Source organism: Oncorhynchus kisutch, linkage group LG22 (assembly GCF_002021735.2).
Source record: "Oncorhynchus kisutch isolate 150728-3 linkage group LG22, Okis_V2, whole genome shotgun sequence".
Taxonomy (NCBI): domain Eukaryota; kingdom Metazoa; phylum Chordata; class Actinopteri; order Salmoniformes; family Salmonidae; genus Oncorhynchus; species Oncorhynchus kisutch.
Window position 1 is genome coordinate 24,921,795 of NC_034195.2, and position 19,764 is coordinate 24,941,558.

A 19,764-nucleotide genomic window follows, 5' to 3' on the forward strand; every position below is an offset into this window, starting at 1 on the left:
CTGCACGCTTCTTAGGTGTGTAATTGACATGACCAAAGTGATTTTACAGTACACAAGCAAGAGTGTGCGATATAGAAGGGTACATTCTGCACCATGTTTGAAGTCAGTAGGTCACATGACCAAGGAGCTTTTGGAATTTTACATTTGGAAAAATTCATGTAAAATCTTGTGAGATGAAAATTGACAAACTAAAGGGTGTGCAAATATAGAAGGGTAGTCAGTGGACATTCTGAACATTGTTTGAGTCCAGTAGGTCATATGACCAATAAGCTATTGAAATAAAAAATGTAAATAAATTATTTAAAATAGTGCAAGATGTAAATTGACAAAAAATAAATTTGTGAAATGTGTGTCTATGCCATCGGGTTAGCTAGAACCAGTTTTGAAAGTTTTAGGAGTAGTGGTTAAATAGCTATTGAAATTTGAAACATTTGATTTGTCACTATGTTGACGGTCCCTAACTGCTGTTGGCGGACGTAAGGAAAACTACAGGCGAATATCCAATCTGAAACTGTCTTTACCTCGGTTACAATCTGCTAGCTAAAACCATATGTTGGTTCCCAGCAAATAACACAGCCACGAAGCTACACAAATGAGTTTTTTGGTATTAATTTAAGGTTGAGGTTAAGCATAAGGTGAGCAGTGTGGTTAAGGTTAGGTTTACAATCAATTGTAGAAATGGGCGGGGTTTAGCCATAATTATGACTTTTGTGGCTGTGTTAACTAGTGATAACCTTGTATGTTTGTATGGCTAAAATGTGATATACAAACTTATTTCAACGTGGTTAGAAATAGGCTATATTATGTTTTAATTTGAATCCATTCCAGGGTCAACCACACATACACACACAGGGCAGGGCACGTCATTGTTGATAAATGATTCTGAAAACCCATTTGTTATTGTTGCAGCATCCTCTATGCTGATTTACGTGGCTACTTGCGCTTTTGAACATCGCTTCGGAGGCTGCTAGCCCATCTGCAGTAGCAGCTATATGTATGTAGAGGAGCGATGATGATGCAGGACCTATGAAATGACTAGGCTACTGTCTTTAAATCAAGAATGGTGTTAACCTTTTGATCACCAAATAGATAGGATGCTGGATCTTATTCGGTTTGATATCAGTGCAATGCTTGATGATCTGTTTGTGTAGGCTACATCAGGAGCGTTTGTAGAATATACAGTCTCTATAGCCTATATTTGACAGGCAGGTGCTTGTTTGCTGCGATGGTTCGGATGATGGAGTCTCAGTGCGAGTATTTCATGTATTTCCCCGCGGTGCCAATCTCCGACCTTTCGGACCCGGCCCGTTACAGAACCTTACCCCGGCGCAGTCACCTCTACCTCGGCGAGACGGTCCGCTTCCTCCTGGTGCTTCGGTGCAGGGACGCGTCCAGCGGAGAGACACCGACAGGGCCGGGGATTGGGATAGTGGGAGGCGGGGAAGGTGTTGCTGGGTTCGGCTCGGAGACCCCAAGTGTCCGGGCATGGAGGGAGCTGGCCGGTTCTTTGTGCGCCGTGGCCAGCGTCAGCCCCGGAGAGAGCAGGCACCGGTCGCATCATCTCCACCACGATTACCAGAGCAGCGGGGACGAGGGCACGGAGGAGGCCGAGGATGAGTATGGGGCTCCGGCTTTGACAGGCAGGGTAGATGCGAGATGCCGGGGCTTCAGGGACTGCAGGCCGCTTCTCATCCACAACAGCACGGGGAGTGGGGTTCGGGAGTTCCGCAGGGCGCCGTTGCAGGTATGGTGATCATTATGGTTTATGGGGATCGTTATGGGTTATTTGGTATTGTGTGTGTTTGTTGTGTAACTTTGGTGTCCTAGATTCTGGTATGAACATTTTTGATAGGAATCTAATTATGTTTTCTTTCTTTCTATATGCCCTTCTAAGGGAATTCATCTCTGTATCTGCCCCTATCGGTCTGTTCTGCACTAACCCCTTACCTTAGCTATATTTACTCTGACCTGCTCTCACAAGTCACCTCAGAATGCAAACTGACAGGTTTTTTGTTTTTAACGGATGGCCTCTCATCTCTATTCTGTAATCTGCATCATAACATCAACACCCAGCAGCACCCGCACTGTATATTGGCTGACATACTGGGAACTTTCTTATAAGCCTCATATTAGTGTCAGTAAAGAAATTATTTCTGATTCCCACTTCTATGATATAAACTGACATGACATCATAAGGGGTTGGTTGGTCAGTCAAGAGTCTTTCCTACTGGCCTGTGGAGATGTGTGATTTATATGGGCTAGGTAAAGTCCCTTCGTTTGAATGAGTATCATAGAGTTGTAGCTAGCTAGTAAAGTATCAGCAGCAACATCACAGATCACACTAACTAAATCCACTACTGTACTGTTGTCTCATAGGCATAGAGATCAGAAAACATCTACAGTATTTGTGTCTGCCGCTGTCTTTTGTTGACCCCGTGACAATAGTGTGTGTGTGTGTGAGGAGAACAATAGGGACTCCCTGTGTTGTCTCTTAATGACTGACTGAAGATGGAGAGGCATTTTGTATAACAATGACCTCTCTCTGTGACTGCAGTAAATAGAGCATGGGTAATGTTCACCCTCTCTCTTTCTCTGCCTCTTGTCTTCTTCCATCTCTCCTTTTTTTCTTTCTTCTGCTCCTTTTTTGTCTTCCTTTTCCCCTCTTACTTCCTCCCTACCTCTCACTCTGCTGTCTGTCTGTCTCTCTCCCTCCCCCTTTCTCCCCCTCACTCCCCCTTCTTTCTCCTCTAGTCTCCATTGGACGAGCCTGTTGTGCTGACTGATGAAGTCATCTTCCCCCTGACTGTGTCATTAGACAAACTTCCCGTCGACACCCTCAAAGTCAAGGTGAGAGGTCAGACTAATTCAGGGTGTGTCCCAAATGGCACCCTTTTCCCTATTTAGTGCACTACTTTTTATTGCACTATATAGGGAATATTCCATTTGGTAGCCTCAGTGTTCCATTAATGCTTTACATTTTGCGTAAAGAAATTGCATTCATACAGTAGTACCCTTGGAAGGCTTGGTTTTAGATCAAGTGTGAAAAGCGAACAATGTCAGCTTTTAAGGGGCTCATTATCTGCATATTGTTTGTGTGTGTGTGTGTCCAGGTGATGGTGACAGTGTGGAAGAGAGAGGCAGAGAAAGCAGAGGTTCAGGAACATGGCTACCTTAGCATCCTACAGCAGCGAATCCCCACACACACCTTCAGACAGGACCTTAACACCTTCAAAGCACAGGGTACAGAAAAATACACACACACACACACACACACACACACACACACACACACACACACACACACACACACACACACACACACACACACACACACACACACACACACACACACACACACACACACACACACACACACACACACTTGTCAACACCACATCACTGACAAAGCCATCCTACCCTCTCTTTGACCATATCAGATATGGATATGAATCCGTTATCTACGTTTATTGACTTAGTTAAATCTGATATGCTTTATTAAGCACCCCCTCTCTCCTCTCTCCTCAGTGAGCACCACTCTGACAGTGCTACCACCCCCTACTGTTCGCTGTAAGCAGATGACTGTCTCTGGGAAGCATCTCACTGTGCTCAAAGGTATGAGGGCCAGATGGCCAGTACTGAGAACTCATTTGAGAGTCAATACTAGTTCCACTGACACAATAATTGGATTAGATAGATGGATCAGATTGATGTTACTTAAACTACTGCCTCCTGCCCTTATTGCTCTTCTCTCAGTCTCCTATTCCCATTTCAACCCTTTATTTCCACCTCTCTTCTCTTCTCTCCCCACTTTCCAGTATTAAATGAGTGTTCTCAGGAGGAGGTGACTGTGAGGGACATCAGGATTCTGCCAAACTTCAATGCCTCCTACCTGCCCATGATGCCAGATGGATCTGTGATGCTTGTCGACAACGTGTGGTACGACTGTGTGTGTGAGAGGGAAAGGGGGGCGGGGGTCTGTGTATACGTGTAACTGTGTTATTTGTGCATTGTGTTGACTGGACAATGTTAGTACCCTACATTGTAAGTTGGTGTCCACACATAGTGTATTTACTGGTACATTAAATGATTGTCTTCCTCACATCCGTGTTGTTATATTTTGTCTATCCTTCAAGCCACCAGTCAGGAGAGGTTGCCATGGAGTCGTTCTGCAGGATGGAGAGTGTAGCCTGTCGACTACCCAGCATGCTCAGCGCCCTGGAGGAATACGACTTCCTGTTCCAGCTGCAGCTCAGCGACATGCCCCAGGACGACTCCAAAGAGGTGTGTGAGTGAGTGAGAAGCCCGTCTTCCCCAATTAAGGTGCCACCACCCGGCTGTGGTGTGTATGTGAATATGTTTTTTTTCTGAGTTAAGTTAAAAACACTATGCAGAAAGCCATTTCTGGTTGCTGAAATTCAAATAGTTTGCCTAATTTGAGTTTATGTGACAAAGCAAGTATAGTGTAGAGAATCATTGTACCATCTAAACCGCTGTGAAATATATTTTCCATAACCAAAAATATTGTATTTTCAGCTGTCTGAATCTGGTGTACAAAATCTAAAGTAAAATACGCAAAAAAATGAAACTTAAGAAATAGCGCACATAGAACAGATTGACCACTTCTTATAATTGCTTTCAATGAGAATTACAGAACTATAACTCACATTTCTATCTGAATTTGGTCGGTTCCCCAAAAAGTAACTTTTGTCACTTCAGAGTGTGATGTGTCACTATGTGTTTATTCAGGGTCTTGAAGTTCCTCTAGTAGCAGTGCTTCAGTGGTCAACTCCCAAGATGCCCTTCACCAACTGCATCTACACACACTACAGGTGCCACTGAATTGCATGTTTGTTGCATGTGCACAATGTCACTTCACTACTCATCTCTGTCTGGCCTACAACTGTTTATGATGTTGCTACCATCCACCCAGAAACTTCAGTTTTCTTAGATTAGTTTATTAACTCTCCTCTCCTACCCTTCCCTTTTCTCTCCTCCATCCATCCCACTTTCCCACCAGACTGCCCAGTATCCGGTTGGACCGTCCCAGGTTCGTGATGACTGCCAGTAGCCCCAGCACCGTGCAGACCAAGGACCACTTTAGGGTCAGATACACTCTGCTCAACAACCTGCAAGACTTCCTGGCTGTACGTCTGGTCTGGACACCCGAGGGTGAGGGGTGTGTGTGTGGAGGCTCTGGACAGCCGAGGAAGGAAGATTCCTTGACAAATGTACAATCATTGTGACCAATTAGTTTATTAAGTTGTTTTTGCCAATGGTGACGGGTGTCTTATTTCTGTGAAGAACAGTTTTCAAGCACCTTTTCATTTTCTCAGTTTCTTCTCTCCTTTCTACCCCCTTTCTCCTCCTTCACCTCCCCCTCCAGGTCGTGGGCAGAGTGAGGATGCAGCGTTGGGGGCTGTAGTGTGTCACTCCCCCCTCAGTAACCTAGGCCACTGTCGGAAAGGCTGCACTCTCTCCTTCACTGTCGCCTTCCAGATACTCAAGGCAGGACTGTACGAGGTACAATACACACGGGATGGGGATACACTGTGTGTGTATTCGCCTATTCGGGTGTGTCTGATGATAAAAAACATTGCATACTGAACAAATATGTGAAGTCAACATGTTAAGTGTTGGCCTCATTGTGTCATGAGCTGAAATGAAAGATCCCCAAAATTTGACCTATGCACAAAAAGCTTATTTTCAAAATTCTAACTAACAGGTATGTAAACAAATTTGTGCACAAATTAAGCTTTTTGTGCATATGGAACATTTCTCTGATCTTTTATTTCAGCTCATGAAACATGGGATCAACACTTTACATGTTGTGTTTTTAGAAATTTTGTTCAGTGTAGTAATAATCATTATTATTATGTTATCCTTTCTCCTCTCTCTCTTTCTCTCTCTATAGCTGAGTCAACATATGAAGCTGAAGCTGCAGTTCACAGCATCTGTCTCCAACCCACCCCCCGACGCCCGCCCTCTCTCCCGTAAGAACCGAGAGAATCTACAGAGTCTATAGAATGGCATGAAGGACAATCTATACACTATGACATGTTAATGAAGGACAATAGGCTATGATACATTAATGCGTCGTTTTTGGAGACCCCTTTGAATATGCATATCGATAATGTTCATCAGAAATTGTGAAAACTCGATTTTTCTGTTCTATTTTTGCTTGTATGTTGCCATGCATGTTACTAGACTACTATTGCTATTGTACCTGCATGATTCTAAATGTACAGTTCCTTCTGAAAATATTCAGACCCCTTGACTTTTTTTCCCAAATTTTGTTATGTTACAGCCTTATTCTAAAATGATTCAATAAAAAAAATCTCAGCAATCTACACACAATACCCTATAATGACAAAGTGAGATTAAAAAATTAAATGTTTGCAAATACTTATGTAAATGTGATGTTTCTATTATTATAATAATTTTTTTAATTGAGAAAAAATGACGAAAACCTGTTTTTGCTTTGTCATAATGGGGTATTGTGTGTAGATTGATGAGGGGGGGAAAAAACAATTTAATCAATTTTTTGAATAAGGCTGTAACCTAACAAAATTTGGAAAAAAGTCAGGGGGTCTGAATTCTTTCCAAAGGCATTTTTGTTTTTATTGTATGTTTAATTTTTTTCCTCAGTAGAGCTCCGAGATGAAAGGCGTTTTAATGAAAGGCGTTTTTCAAATTAAGCAAATTCTTTACTATTATTAGTAAATGACAAATCCTTTTTTAACATGAACTGAAGGAAAACAAAGAGCAACTGTATCTGTGTTTCTAGGTAAGAACAGTCCATCCAGCCCTGCTGTAAGAGACCTACTGGATAGACACCAGGCCAGTCTGGGACGATCACAGAGTTTCTCTCATCAACAACCGTCACGCTCTCACATCATGAGGTTAGCAGGGAGGATACACACACACAGTCATTATGTGTCCTCTGTACACTGATTTATTGTATCGCATGCATCTTTAAGCTCATACTGGTTTGTCTGTGTGTCAGGACTGGCAGTGCGATGGAAAGGCGAGCCATCACCCCCCCGGTGGGCTCTCCTGTAGGTCGGCCCCTCTACCTGCCCCCCCAGGAGAAAGCTGTGCTGTCATTGGACAAGATCGCTAAGAGGGAGTGCAAAGTCCTGGTGCTGGACCACATCAGCTAGGAGAGGGAGGGAGGGAGATGAGAGGTGAAGAGGGAAGGGAAGATACAAGATGTGGGGTGACGGAGGACGGGGGGGGGGATAGGATAGGGTAGAGAGCGAGAGAATAAGAGATAGATAAGATGAATGGAGGGAGAAGAATGTTGACAATGATAGATGAGCGAAAGATGCAGATAGAGAGAAATGAGTGTGAAGATGAGGGCCTAAGATCTAAACTGAGGATGAGGCAGAAGCCACAGTATTATCTAAATGTAACTGATTTGATCTCTAACACTCATGCTGCTACTGATGTGTGAACTATAGAAGTAGTTTATTCTATTTCTATGGTCAGAACAACAAACCTGTTGGAGTGTGAAGAGAACCCATGTGAAACCATGTGGCCTTCTGTGAGGTCACAGTGGTCGGTTTGATGTCCCTACCCTAACCATAACCCCCACCCTTACCGTAAACATAACCCTTACCTAACTCTAATCTTAACTCTCGCCATAACTGTTAAAATTAAACTTCAATGGGGTGACGTCAGAATTGTGATGTCCTAAGGATCCCGTTTAGACTTTTCCCTTGATTAATTTCTTATTTAGATAGAACTATCCCTTTTAAGGAGAAATACTACTGTACAGTTCTCAAATACTGTATGTTATACTTTGCTAAATGCTGCCAGTTATGCAAGATATACAGAACATTATTGCACTGTACAAACTTCACTGTCCATGATGCCTTTTACAGTGTTCAGCTCTATTTATTATTCTGATCTCTTACTCGCTCCCCCCCTTTCTTGGCTCAGTGTCAGTATAGTAATCTCAGCAATGCCATACTTTTAACTGCTGCTTGTGAAAGCATGTTTTGATTGTTTTTAAAGACTTGTTAATATTGACAGTTTAAAATGCTCAGGCACTTTAATTGAAGTCGCTTTACAGTGAATCAGTGCTGCTCCCTGTTGTTGAAACTCTGTGGGATGCATCTCAATAGTCTTAGGGGGTGTGCACTCATCACCTTTCCTCCATCTAAGTACACTGACATTAAGAAACTGGAAAGGTGGAAGCTAAGTCCTAGTCCGCCTCTCGCGCAGCAAAGATGGAGGAGAAAAAGACAGGATAATAGGAGAGGAGGCCATTATAGACTATTGAGATGCAGCTGGTATTCTTTTCTGCTATTGTTGATTCCTGGTTTACATTAGGAGAGGAGAGAACTACCTGATCTCTGTATTGCTGCATCTCATCAAGATCATTAAATCCCATCAGCAGCACTACACTGTGTCATTTTAAACTGAGGTGAGTATGTAGTGCCTTCAAACTCAACTCTGGACCGGGAAGCCAGTTCCATTGCCTTTTTTCATCGTTCCCCTCTAATCAGAGACTGATTTTGACCTGGAACACCAGGTGTGTGCAATTAATTATCAGGTAGAACAGAAAAACAACAGGCTCTGGACCTCGTAAGGTAAGAGTTGAATACCCCTGGTGTAGTGTATAGGCCAGGGGTGTCAAACTCACACCTAATGTCTACTGGTTTTTGTTTTTATCTTTCAATTAAGCCCTAGACAACCAGCGGAGGGGAGTTCCTTACTAATTAGTGACCTTAATTCATCAATCAAGTATAAGTGAGGCCGAAAACCCGCGGACACTCGGCCCTCAGTGGAATGAGTTTGACACGTGGTCAGGCTATACAATAGTGCAGGGGTACTGAACTCTTACCCTACGAGGTCCAGAGCCTGCTGGTTTTCTGTTCTACCTAATTGCACACACCTGGTGTCCCAGTTGTAAATCAGTCCCTGATTTAAAGGGTAACAATTAAAAAACTGGCTTCGAGGTCAATAGTGTAATGAGAACTGGAGTGCAGTCTTAATGACTATGTAAAAAGACAACAACACCATCAAAGCAGTTACCTTTCAGTGTTTAAAAAGATTTTTGGAATCATGATTATTATAAACTGAACAAACATTGTGGTTGATAGAGTAAAATCATTATGCTAGTGTGTGCATGTGGCTGGAAGTGTGTGTCTGTCGGTCTGGAAGTGTGTGTGTCTGTCTACGTGAGTGTGTAATCACAGCAGCTCAGATGGCCACACTGTTCTCGATGTGGTCGGGGGACATGTAGTCGTAGGGCAGCTCCACCTTCTTGTTCCTGTCTGTGATCTCATCAGAAATGGCCCTGAGCTCGGCCTGCACCTTCTCCATCAGCCTGCGAGGAGCGCCACTGCTGAACACAGGCTCACGATACTGACACAGAGGCACCTAGGAGAGGAAAGAAGAGATGGAGGTAATAGACAAGATTTTAGTGGATAAGAGACAAGATGTGTGGATTGTACATAGTCGGCATCGGGCTGGGACATCAGTCATCAGAAACTGTGTGTCTTACGTAGTCTGCTGTGGGCTGGGATAGTAGGGACCTGTTGTCTATTGTCCATTTGCACAACAGCATGTGAAATTTATTGTCAATCAGTGTTACTTCCTAAGTGAAGTGGACAGTTTGATTTCACAGAAGTGTGATTGACTTGGAGTTACATTGTGTTGTTTAAGTGTTCCCTTTATTTTTTTGAGCAGTGTATATTAGCTGCCTGTATGAAACAAATCATATTAGTAAGCAATGTTTTACAATTGGTTTAAACAGAATTGTAGTAGTAGTATATATAAACAGTAGTAGTAGTAGTATTATTATAAATAAACAGTTAACCAATAAATCTAATCCTGTAGTTGCAGGGAATTTATTCCAGCACTAGATGGCGATGCTCAATATCATAATTTTCATTAAAGGAATTACATTTTTATTTTTTTAAAGAAGACATTTCATTGTGATGAAGTACTAAGAAGAAAAGGTGTATAAGGGGCAACTTGTGGGTAATATGATAAGGATGAAAGGGAAAAAATATTACCTCCCCGTCGGGGAATTGAACCCCGGTCTCCCGCGTGACAGGCGGGGATACTGACCACTATACTAACGAGGAGTTACCTGTTTGCTATTAGATCAGTTGCCTTTTTAAATCTGCATGAAGTAAAAGGCGTTTAGTATGTAAATGATTTATAGTTGTCATTTTCCAAATAAAACCACTATATGTGGGGAAAGTAATGACACAGGAATGGGATAGAAAAATGTTGGTCCATGAGGAGGACAAAACACGTAAATGTACAAATGTAAATGTAAAACGTAAATGTACAAATGTACGGATAACACAGTGTGTGGCCATGATGATATTCACCAGTTTCCGTAGTGTAGTGGTTATCACGTTCGCCTCACACGCGAAAGGTCCCCGGTTCGAAACCGGGCGGAAACACTTTTGTTGACCAGTCGAATCATTTTTATTACATTTTCAACAAAATCATTAGTGAAGTGAAGAGCTAGAAATGGCAGCTTTCACCGATTTATGTAACTCGCAATGTCAAAGGGTCACAAAATGCGACTAGATGCTCACGTGAGGGTAGCCTCGTGATATCTCTCAATATTGGCCACCATAAATGTTATATTTTTGTCATATATATATATATATATATATATAACTATAATAACTATAATTGACAAGTATGAGTGGTTTAGGTTCATTTCCCCATCCTTTGTGGGCCCAGTCAAGCAGCAGAAGGGCGCATTTTCCAATGTACTTTTAGCTGATGTTTACCCTGCAAGCTACTGGCAGAAAATTGTACAGTTGACTAAACATAGTAATAAGTAGACCTAATGTACTTTTTTCTCCAACCCAACGTAGACCTACCTAACAAAGTTAGAAAACATTATCCCTTTTTCACCATTGTTTGTAATAGTGTTTAATCGCAGTGACAGACATGATAGGATACATTGATTGATGAACTATGTCAAATTCAAGGGTACATTAAAGTGTCTCAAATTAAACAGTTTTCCCTTTTCAAATTTTTTTCACTTTTGAAAATCTTATACGTCATTAACCCAAATACATTATTGATGTTTATTGATCATGAAAAACATGCAGTTACTTGATGTATAACTCTGATAGAGCTAAATGCAGTGTATAAAGTCAGAAAATCTACTGTCTCGGCCACTGCCTGTCACCTAGGGAGTACCCCAAGGCTCAATCCTAGGCCCCACCCTCTTTTCAATTTACATTAACAACATAGCTCAGGCAGTAGGAAGCTCTCTCATCCATTTATATGCAGGTGATACAGTCTTATACTCAGCTGGCCTCTCCCCAGATGTTGTGTTAAATGCTTTACAACAGAGCTTTCTTAGTGTCCAACAAACTTTCTCTACCCTTAACCCTGTTCTGAACACCTCCAAAACAAAGGTCATGTGGTTTGGTAAGAAGAATTCCCCTCTTCCCACAGGTGTTATTACTACCTCTACCTCTGAGGGTTTAGAGCTTGAGGTAGTCACTGCATACAAGTACTTGGGAGAAGAGCACTGTCCTTCTCCCAGCACATATCAAAGCTGCAGGCTAAAGTTAAATCTAGACTTGGTTTCCTCTATTGTAATCACTCCTCTTTCACCCCAGCTGCCAAACTAACCCTGATTCAGATGACCATCCTACCCATGCTAGATTACGGAGACATAATTTATAGATCGGCAGGTAAGGGTGATCTCTAGCGGCTAGATGTTTTTTACCATTCTGCCATCAAATTTGCCACCAATGCTCCTTATAGGACTGCACTCTATACTCTTCTGTAAATTGGTCATCTCTGTATACCCATTGCAAGACCCACTGGTTGATGCTTATTTATAAAACCCTCTTAGGCCTCACTCCCCCCTATCTGAGATATCTACTGCAGCGCTCATTCTCCACATACAACACCCATTCTGCCAGTCACATTCTATCTGCAACAAAACACTCAAACTGGACATTTTTATCTCAATCTCTTCATTCAAAGACTCAGGCATGGACACTCTTACTGACAGTTGTGGCTGCTTTGTATGATGTATTGTTGTCTCTACCTTCTTGACCTTTGTGCTGGTGACTTTGCCCAATAGTGTTTGTACCATGTTTTTGTGCTGCTACCATGTTGTGTTGCTAACATGTTGTTGTTATGTTGTGTTGTCATGTGTTGCTGCCTTGTCAAGTTGTTGTCTTTAGGTCTCTCTTTATGTAGTGTTGTATGTCCCTCTTGTTGTGATGTATGTTTTGTCCCTTATATATATTGTATTTATTTTTTTTATCCCAAGGCCATTCCCTGCCGGAGGCCTTTTCCATTTTGGTAGGCAGTCATTGTAAATAAGAATTTGTTCTTAACTGACTTGCATAGCTAAATAAATACAAAAAATAACATAATAAAAACGTGGAAACAGCATGTGGAGCGCAATATGAAGTTTTAATTGATAACAACCTAATGGCATGAAAAAGTGTTTCCGCCCGGTCTCGAACCGGGGACCTTTCGCGTGTTAGGCGAACGTGATAACCACTACACTACGGAAACTGACTTAAGTAGCGACAAATAATGATTGTGACCACAACCCCACTACCCTTAATAGCCAGGTGAGATACTAGACCCTATAGAAATAGAACATATTGTAAGTATGACCAAAACATTTTTTATAAATAAAATGGTTAAACGCTAGTAAGGAAGGGCAAATGTCTGGCCTCTCCGTCGGGGAATTGAACACCAGTGTGACAGGCATGGATACAGACATGGTTGAGTGGACTGGCATTAAATCGGCCAGTTCCGAAGCCTTTCAGGTTACATTGATATTGAGGTGTAACCTACAAACAAAACCACAACTGAATATGATTACAATTTTGGCTACTATTGGAGGTTCGGTGTCGTTCAACAACTTTGATGACGTTCATCTGGGTCATATACGCTGGAAACAAAACAAGTCGACACTGGGAGGGGCAACCTGAAGATTGCCCAATAAGAAACACATGTTATGTGCCCTGAACATGACCATGATATGCCTAATGATTTTTCTGAAAGCCCCCGAGACACTCGCCACTACACTTGGCCACAGCATTGCCTACTTAACTCACTCAATAGGTAAGAACATATTTATACTAACAAGCGATTATACAATGGGGCCGTGACTACGCGGATCATTTAGACAATCCTCACAATTGTTTATAAGCAGTGCTCTTCTGACGAAGGGATTGTGTTATCATATGTGAGCTACACAGCTAGCTAGATGAACTATACTTTTTTCTGGGCAAGATGGCGAACCGTCAGTACAGCTCTGTTTGTTTAGTACCAAAATGTAAAAAATAAAGTTTTAATTTGTTACATTTTACATAACTTTTCCTTATTCACCTGGGAAGTATGAAAAAACATTTTTACACCGCTTACTTTCTGAAAACAGTCAAATCGCGAATGATATCCATGGAAGGGCAACAGTCTGGTTTCAGTCAGGGAATTGAACCCCAGTGTGACAGGCATGGATACACTGACAACGATACTAAGGTTGAGGGGACTGGCATTGCATGGGTTATTCGTATTGTGTGTTGGTTGTGGAACTTTGGTGTCCTAGGAATGTATTTATCTGTGTCTTTTCTATATGTCCAGGGCCGAATGTATGCACAGGCTTACCAGGGCTGAAACCCTTGGGCCCAGGCCTGTGGTGAGCCCCAATACTAAGCAAATGTAAAAAATGTTTTAACAAAAAGGAAATGTATACTGTATATATTATATGTAGTATATATTATGTCTTTTTTTTTACTGCAACTGCCAACCACAGGAGGACTCAGGAGCCCACTCTCAATGAGTGTAGACAGCCTGCTGCTGTCTAATGCAGCTCTGCTAATCATCAGATGGGGTAGGAGAGGAGATAGGGGGCCCACATGGGTAACTGTGGGGCTCTGCCTTGATTAATACATGTTTGTAAAATAAACTGCATAATAAATAAATGTAAATAAATGCGATGTCAATTGTGTGAGTTCGGGGCTGGGCAAAACTTCAGTCTTGTGAACAAGGTCTTCACATTTTTCATAGAGATAAGCAATTCATAGAGTACCCTTGGAAGGTTTTAAATGAAGTGTGAAGAATGACATCTTTGAGGGGCTCATTATCTGCATATTGTGTGTGTTTGTCACGGTGATGGTGTGGAAGAGGGAGGCGGTGGTTCAGGAACATGGCTACCATAGCATCCTACAGCAGTGAGTCCCCCACACACACACCTCAACACCTTCAAAGCACAGGGTACACACACCCACACTTGTCAACACCACATCATTGCCAAAGCCTTGCTACACTCTCTTTGGCCACATTAGATATTGATTTGAATAAGTTATCTATGTTTATTGACTTAAAGCATCTCAGACTTAACTCAGCACCCCCTCTCCTCCTCAGTGAGCACCGCTCTGACAGTGCTACCACCCCAAATGTTTTTTTTAACTGTGCAAGCCTGTTAAGGACAAATTCTTATTTACAATGACTGCCTACCCCAGCCAAACCCTAACCCGGACGTTGCTAGGCCAATTGTGCACCGTCCTATGAGTGTTCTCTGGAGGAGGTGACTGTGAAGGATGTGAGGATTCTGCCAAACATCAACTCCTCCTACCTGCCCATGATGCCAGACAGGATATGTGATGCTTGTCGACAACGTGTGGTATGACTGTGTGTGGGAGGGGCTGTATACGGAAGTTTACATATACCTTAGCCAAATTCATTTAAACTCAGTTTTTCACAATTCCTGACATTTAATCCAAGTAAAAATTCTCTGTTTTAGGTCAATTAGGATCACCACTTTATTTTAAGAATGTGAAATGTCAGAATAATAGTAGAGAGAATTATTTATTTCAGCTTTCATTCCTTTCATCACATTCCCAGTAGGTCAGAAGTTTACATACTCAATTAGTATTTGGTAGCATTGCCTTTAAATTGTTTAACTTGGATCAAATGTTCCAGGTAGCCTTCCACAAGCTTCCCACAATAAGTTGGGTGAATTTTGGCCCATTCCTCCTGACAGAGCTGGTGTAACTGAGTCAGGTTTGTAGGCCTCCTTTTTCGCACACACTTTTTCAGTTCTGCCCACAAATTTTCTATAGGATTGAGGTCAGGGCTTTGTGATGGCCACTCCAATACCTTGACTTTGTTGTCCTTTAGCCAAATTGCCACAACTTTGGAAGTATGCTTGGGGTCATTGCCCATTTGGAAGACCCATTTGCGACCAAGCTTAACTTCCTGACTGATGTCTTGAGATGTTGCTTCAATATATCCACATAATTTTCTTTTCCTCATGATGCCATCTATTTTGTGAAGTGCGCCAGTACCTCCTGCAACAAAGCACCCCCACAACATGATGCTGCCACCCCTGTGCTTCACGGTTGGGATGGTGGTCTTCGGCTTGCAAGCCTCCCCCTTTTCCTCCAAACATAACAATGGTCATTATGGCCAAACAGTTCTATTTTTGTTTCATCAGACCAGAGGACATTTAACTATAATTGACAAGTATGAGTGGTTTAGGTTCATTTCCCCATCCTTTGTGGGCCCAGTCAAGCAGCAGAAGGGCGCATTTTCCAATGTACTTTTAGCTGATGTTTACCCTGCAAGCTACTGGCAGAAAATTGTACAGTTGACTAAACATAATAATAAGTAGACCTAATGTACTTTTTTCTCCAACCCAACGTAGGCCTACCTAACAAAGTTAGAAAACATTATCCCTTTTTCACCATTGTTTGTAATAGTGTTTAATCGCAGTGACAGACATGATAGGATACATTGATTGATGAACCATGTCAAATTGTCTCGCTAATAACAGATCACATCACATATATGTACTGATCGATGGTCCCGTCAGCCAAGACAGAAACAAGGAGAACATGTACCTACTCGCACTCTGCAGGATATTTCCAGATTCAAACAAATCACCTGGAACCTTTCTGAAAAGTCCAGAAGGGGGCACCAAATGGTGTGATTGGGGCTGTGAAACGTTGTACAGACAAACACATTCAACGGGGGGAGGATGTGCAGACTCCCAAGGAGCTCTTCAAACTACTCAAGAAGAGTGGATCAAGCATTAAGTTCTTTTGGATTACAGATGTCACTAATTGCGGTGAAGCTGTGCCAAACAACTTCGCTGGAGTTAAAGGAACCATGAAATGTGTTTTATAAATACGTTTGATTGATTTATTGATTGATTGAGGTCACCTCCACAGTGGCAGGGAAAATAAAACAAAGTGAAGTGTCTTGCTTCTGTAGCAGACCAAGCAACCCCTGTTTCAGTGCTGTAGAAGTGAACTTCAATGAAGAACAACATAAGGAGAAAACCATCACTGAGGAACAGCAAGATGAAGCTGCAGCTGTGGCCAAGTCAACGCTGAAAGTCTAGGCAGTTTTGTCATTGTCAGCTATGAAGACCGCCCCTTTGTAGGCCAGGTGCTGAAGGTAATTGGGAGGAAGTGCAAATCACTTGCATGCAGGAGCATGGAGTGAGGAATGTTTTTGTCTGGCCCCCTGAGCCAGACATTACCTTCTACTATGAAGGAGATGTGAATTCAATGATCAGTGAACCCGAGCCCTTCAGCTCAAGAGCATCTCGGCTGTCTGACACAGACTGGGCTACTTTCATGTCACACTAGTGCAACAACATCAAACACACTGTTTTAAGAATCCAAGTTGTATTATTTTCAGCTTCAATGAGTTTGTGTTACAACTTTTTCTACAAAGTTATAATTTCTTTGTCTTTAATATTTGAATCTCATGAATTGTTTACACAAACTTTTTAATTCTCATTTTTAATCTTGCACTGTACTGCACAAACTTAATCACATCTGTTTATGTTTTAATATTAGAAATATAAAAACTTTATTGTCCACGCAATGTGGAGATTAATGTTTTTAGAAGATATTGCACAAACATTTGACTTTTTCTTAAAATTGTAATGGAGAATAACACTTTTTTATGCATTTTATATTTTAATGTTTGAATATTAAATTACTGTATTTCAGTATCTTTAATATTCATTTATTACAATGATTCTTAATACTATTTTTAACATTGTTTGAAGAATTCATCATAATGCACAATTTTAATCCTGTTTTTAGAAGTTCATTGTTATGTTCATGATGAAATGTTTCTGTGTGATACTCATTTGAGTCACTTTTGTGGTATTTCACGAAGCATTAAAGGCATCGTTGTTGTTGAATAAGAAAACATGTTTACCTGTAATGTGTGTGTGTTTGATTAAGAGGGAAATAGAGAGAGATCTGTCTAAAACATTACACCTTAACAAAATACTCATGCGGTGTGACCGGCAATGATAATTCGGTACAACCAGTGTTATTTGAATTGTTTTTTTAAACATGAATATGTTATTGTTTTAAAAATGCAGAAAGAAGCTCAGTCTATAAGAGAAAACCATAACATTTTACAGAAATGAATTTTTCTCATTTATTTAACAAAAATTGTAGTTGACAGTCATTCAAAATGAGGGGTGGTCCAGTGAAAAGTGAAAAAACAAAGATACAGTATAATTTACATATATTTTTATTTCATGGTGGCACCGAATGACTTTTTAGGAGGTCAATTTAACAATAGCATAAAAAATGTGTTCTGCGACAAGCTCTGAAAGTGAAACGCTATTAAGGGTAGTGGGGTTGTGGTCACAATCATTATTTGTCGCTACTTAAATCAGTTTCCGTAGTGTAGTGGTTATCACGTTCGCCTCACACGCGAAAGGTCCCCGGTTCGAAACCGGGCCTAAACAATTTTGTTGACCAGTCGAATTATATTTATTACATTTTCAACAAAATCATTAGTGAAGTGAAGAGCTAGAAATGGCAGCTTTCACCGATGCGGCCAATTAAAAATGTAACTCGCAATGTCAAAGGGTCACAAAATGCGACTAGATGCTCACGTGAGGGTAGCCTCGTGATATCTCTCAATATTGGCCACCATAAATGTTATATTTTTGTCATATATATATATATATAACTATAATAACTACAATTGACAAGTATGAGTGGTTTAGGTTCATTTCCCCATCCTTTGTGGGCCCAGTCAAGCAGCAGAAGGGCGCATTTTCCGATGGACTTTTAGCTGATGTTTACCCTGCAAGCTACTGGCAGAAAATTGTTGTTGTTATGTTGTGTTGTCATGTGTTGCTGCCTTGTCAAGTTGTTGTCTTTAGGTCTCTCTTTATGTAGTGTTGTATGTCCCTCTTGTTGTGATGTGTGTTTTGTCCCTTATATATATTGTTTGTTTGTTTTTAATCCCAGGGCCATTCCCTGCAGGAGGCCTTTTGCCTTTTGGTAGGGCAGTCATTGTAAATAAGAATTTGTTCTTAACTGACTTGCATAGTTAAATAAATACCAAAAATAACATAATAAAAACGTGGAAACAGCATGTGGAGGGCAATATGAAGTTTTAATTGATAACCACCTAATGGCATGAAAAAGTGTTTCCGCCCGGTCTCGAACCGGGGACCTTTCGCGTGTTAGGCGAACGTGATAACCACTACACTACGGAAACTAATTTAAGTAGCGACAAATTGCTGATTGTGACCACAACCCCACTACCCTTAATAGCCAGGTGAGATACTAGACCCTATAGAAATAGAACATATTGTAAGTATGACCAAAACATTTTTTATTAATAAAATGGTTAAACGCTAGTAAGGAAGGGCAAATGTCTGGCCTCTCCGTCGGGGAATTGAACACCAGTGTGACAGGCATGGATACAGACATGGTTGAGTGGACTGGCATTAAATCGGCCAGTTCCGAAGCCTTTCAGGTTACATTGATATTGAGGTGTAACCTACAAACAAAACCACAACTGAATATGATTACAATTTTGGCTACTATTGGAGGTTCGGTGTCGTTCAACAACTTTGATGACGTTCATCTGGGTCATATACGCTGGGAACAAAACAAGTCGAAACTGGGAGGGGCAACCTGAAGATTGCCCAATAAGAAACACATGTAAAACATTTTAAAATGTTTTATGTTATGTGCCCTGAACATGACCATGATATGCCTAATGATTTTTCTGAAAGCCCCCGACAACACTCGCCACTACACTTGGCCACAGCATTGCCTACTTAACTCACTCAATAGGTAAGAACATATTTATACTAACAAGCGATTATACAATGGGGCCGTGACTACGCGGATCATTTAGACAATCCTCACAATTGTTTATAAGCAGTGCTCTTCTGACGAAGGGATTGTGTTATCATATGTGAGCTACACAGCTAGCTAGATGAACTATACTTTTTTCTGGGCAAGATGGCGAACCGTCAGTACAGCTCTGTTTGTTTAGTACCAAAATGTAAAAAATAAAGTTTTAATTTGTTACATTTTACATAACTTTTTCTTATTCACCTGGGAAGTATGAAAAAACATTTTTACACCGCTTACTTTCTGAAAACAGTCAAATCGCGAATGATATCCATGGAAGGGCAACAGTCTGGTTTCAGTCAGGGAATTGAACCCCAGTGTGACAGGCATGGATACACTGACCACGATACTAAGGTTGAGGGGACTGGCAATGCATGGGTTATTCATATTGTGTGTTGGTTGTGGAACTTTGGTGTCCTAGGAATGTATTTATCTGTGTCTTTTCTATATGTCCAGGGCCGAATGTATGCACAGGCTTACCAGGGCTGAAACCCTTGGGCCCAGGCCTGTGGTGAGCCCCAATACTAAGCAAATGTAAAAAATGTTTTAACAAAAAGGAAATGTATACTGTATATATTATATGTAGTATATATTATGTCTTTTTCTTTTT

The 19,764-nt window shown here is 41.3% G+C and overlaps 1 protein-coding gene and 4 non-coding genes across 5 annotated transcripts; 2 read left to right on the forward strand and 3 right to left on the reverse strand.

Annotated features, from left to right (window-relative positions):
* Positions 1-716: 716 nt before the first annotated feature.
* Positions 717-9,833, forward strand: LOC109867588 (microtubule-associated protein 11). Its single transcript, XM_020456827.2, has 12 exons — positions 717-1,744; positions 2,752-2,847; positions 3,111-3,240; positions 3,526-3,612; positions 3,816-3,936; positions 4,134-4,281; positions 4,747-4,829; positions 5,018-5,169; positions 5,384-5,520; positions 5,912-5,990; positions 6,785-6,899; positions 7,004-9,833. The coding sequence occupies exons 1-12, from the start codon at positions 1,226-1,228 to the stop codon at positions 7,158-7,160; spliced, it is 1,824 nt and encodes a 607-aa protein (XP_020312416.2). The 5' UTR covers positions 717-1,225; the 3' UTR covers positions 7,161-9,833.
* A 192-nt stretch (positions 9,834-10,025) lies between these two features.
* On the reverse strand, positions 10,026-10,097 carry trnad-guc (transfer RNA aspartic acid (anticodon GUC)). The gene has a single exon. It is a non-coding gene; the product is annotated as a tRNA-Asp (tRNA).
* Positions 10,098-10,351: 254 nt separating this feature from the next.
* trnav-cac (transfer RNA valine (anticodon CAC)) lies at positions 10,352-10,424 on the forward strand. The gene has a single exon. It is a non-coding gene; the product is annotated as a tRNA-Val (tRNA).
* A 2,028-nt stretch (positions 10,425-12,452) lies between these two features.
* Positions 12,453-12,525, reverse strand: trnav-aac (transfer RNA valine (anticodon AAC)). The gene has a single exon. It is a non-coding gene; the product is annotated as a tRNA-Val (tRNA).
* A 5,909-nt stretch (positions 12,526-18,434) lies between these two features.
* Positions 18,435-18,507, reverse strand: trnav-aac (transfer RNA valine (anticodon AAC)). The gene has a single exon. It is a non-coding gene; the product is annotated as a tRNA-Val (tRNA).
* Between the last annotated feature and the right edge of the window lie 1,257 nt (positions 18,508-19,764).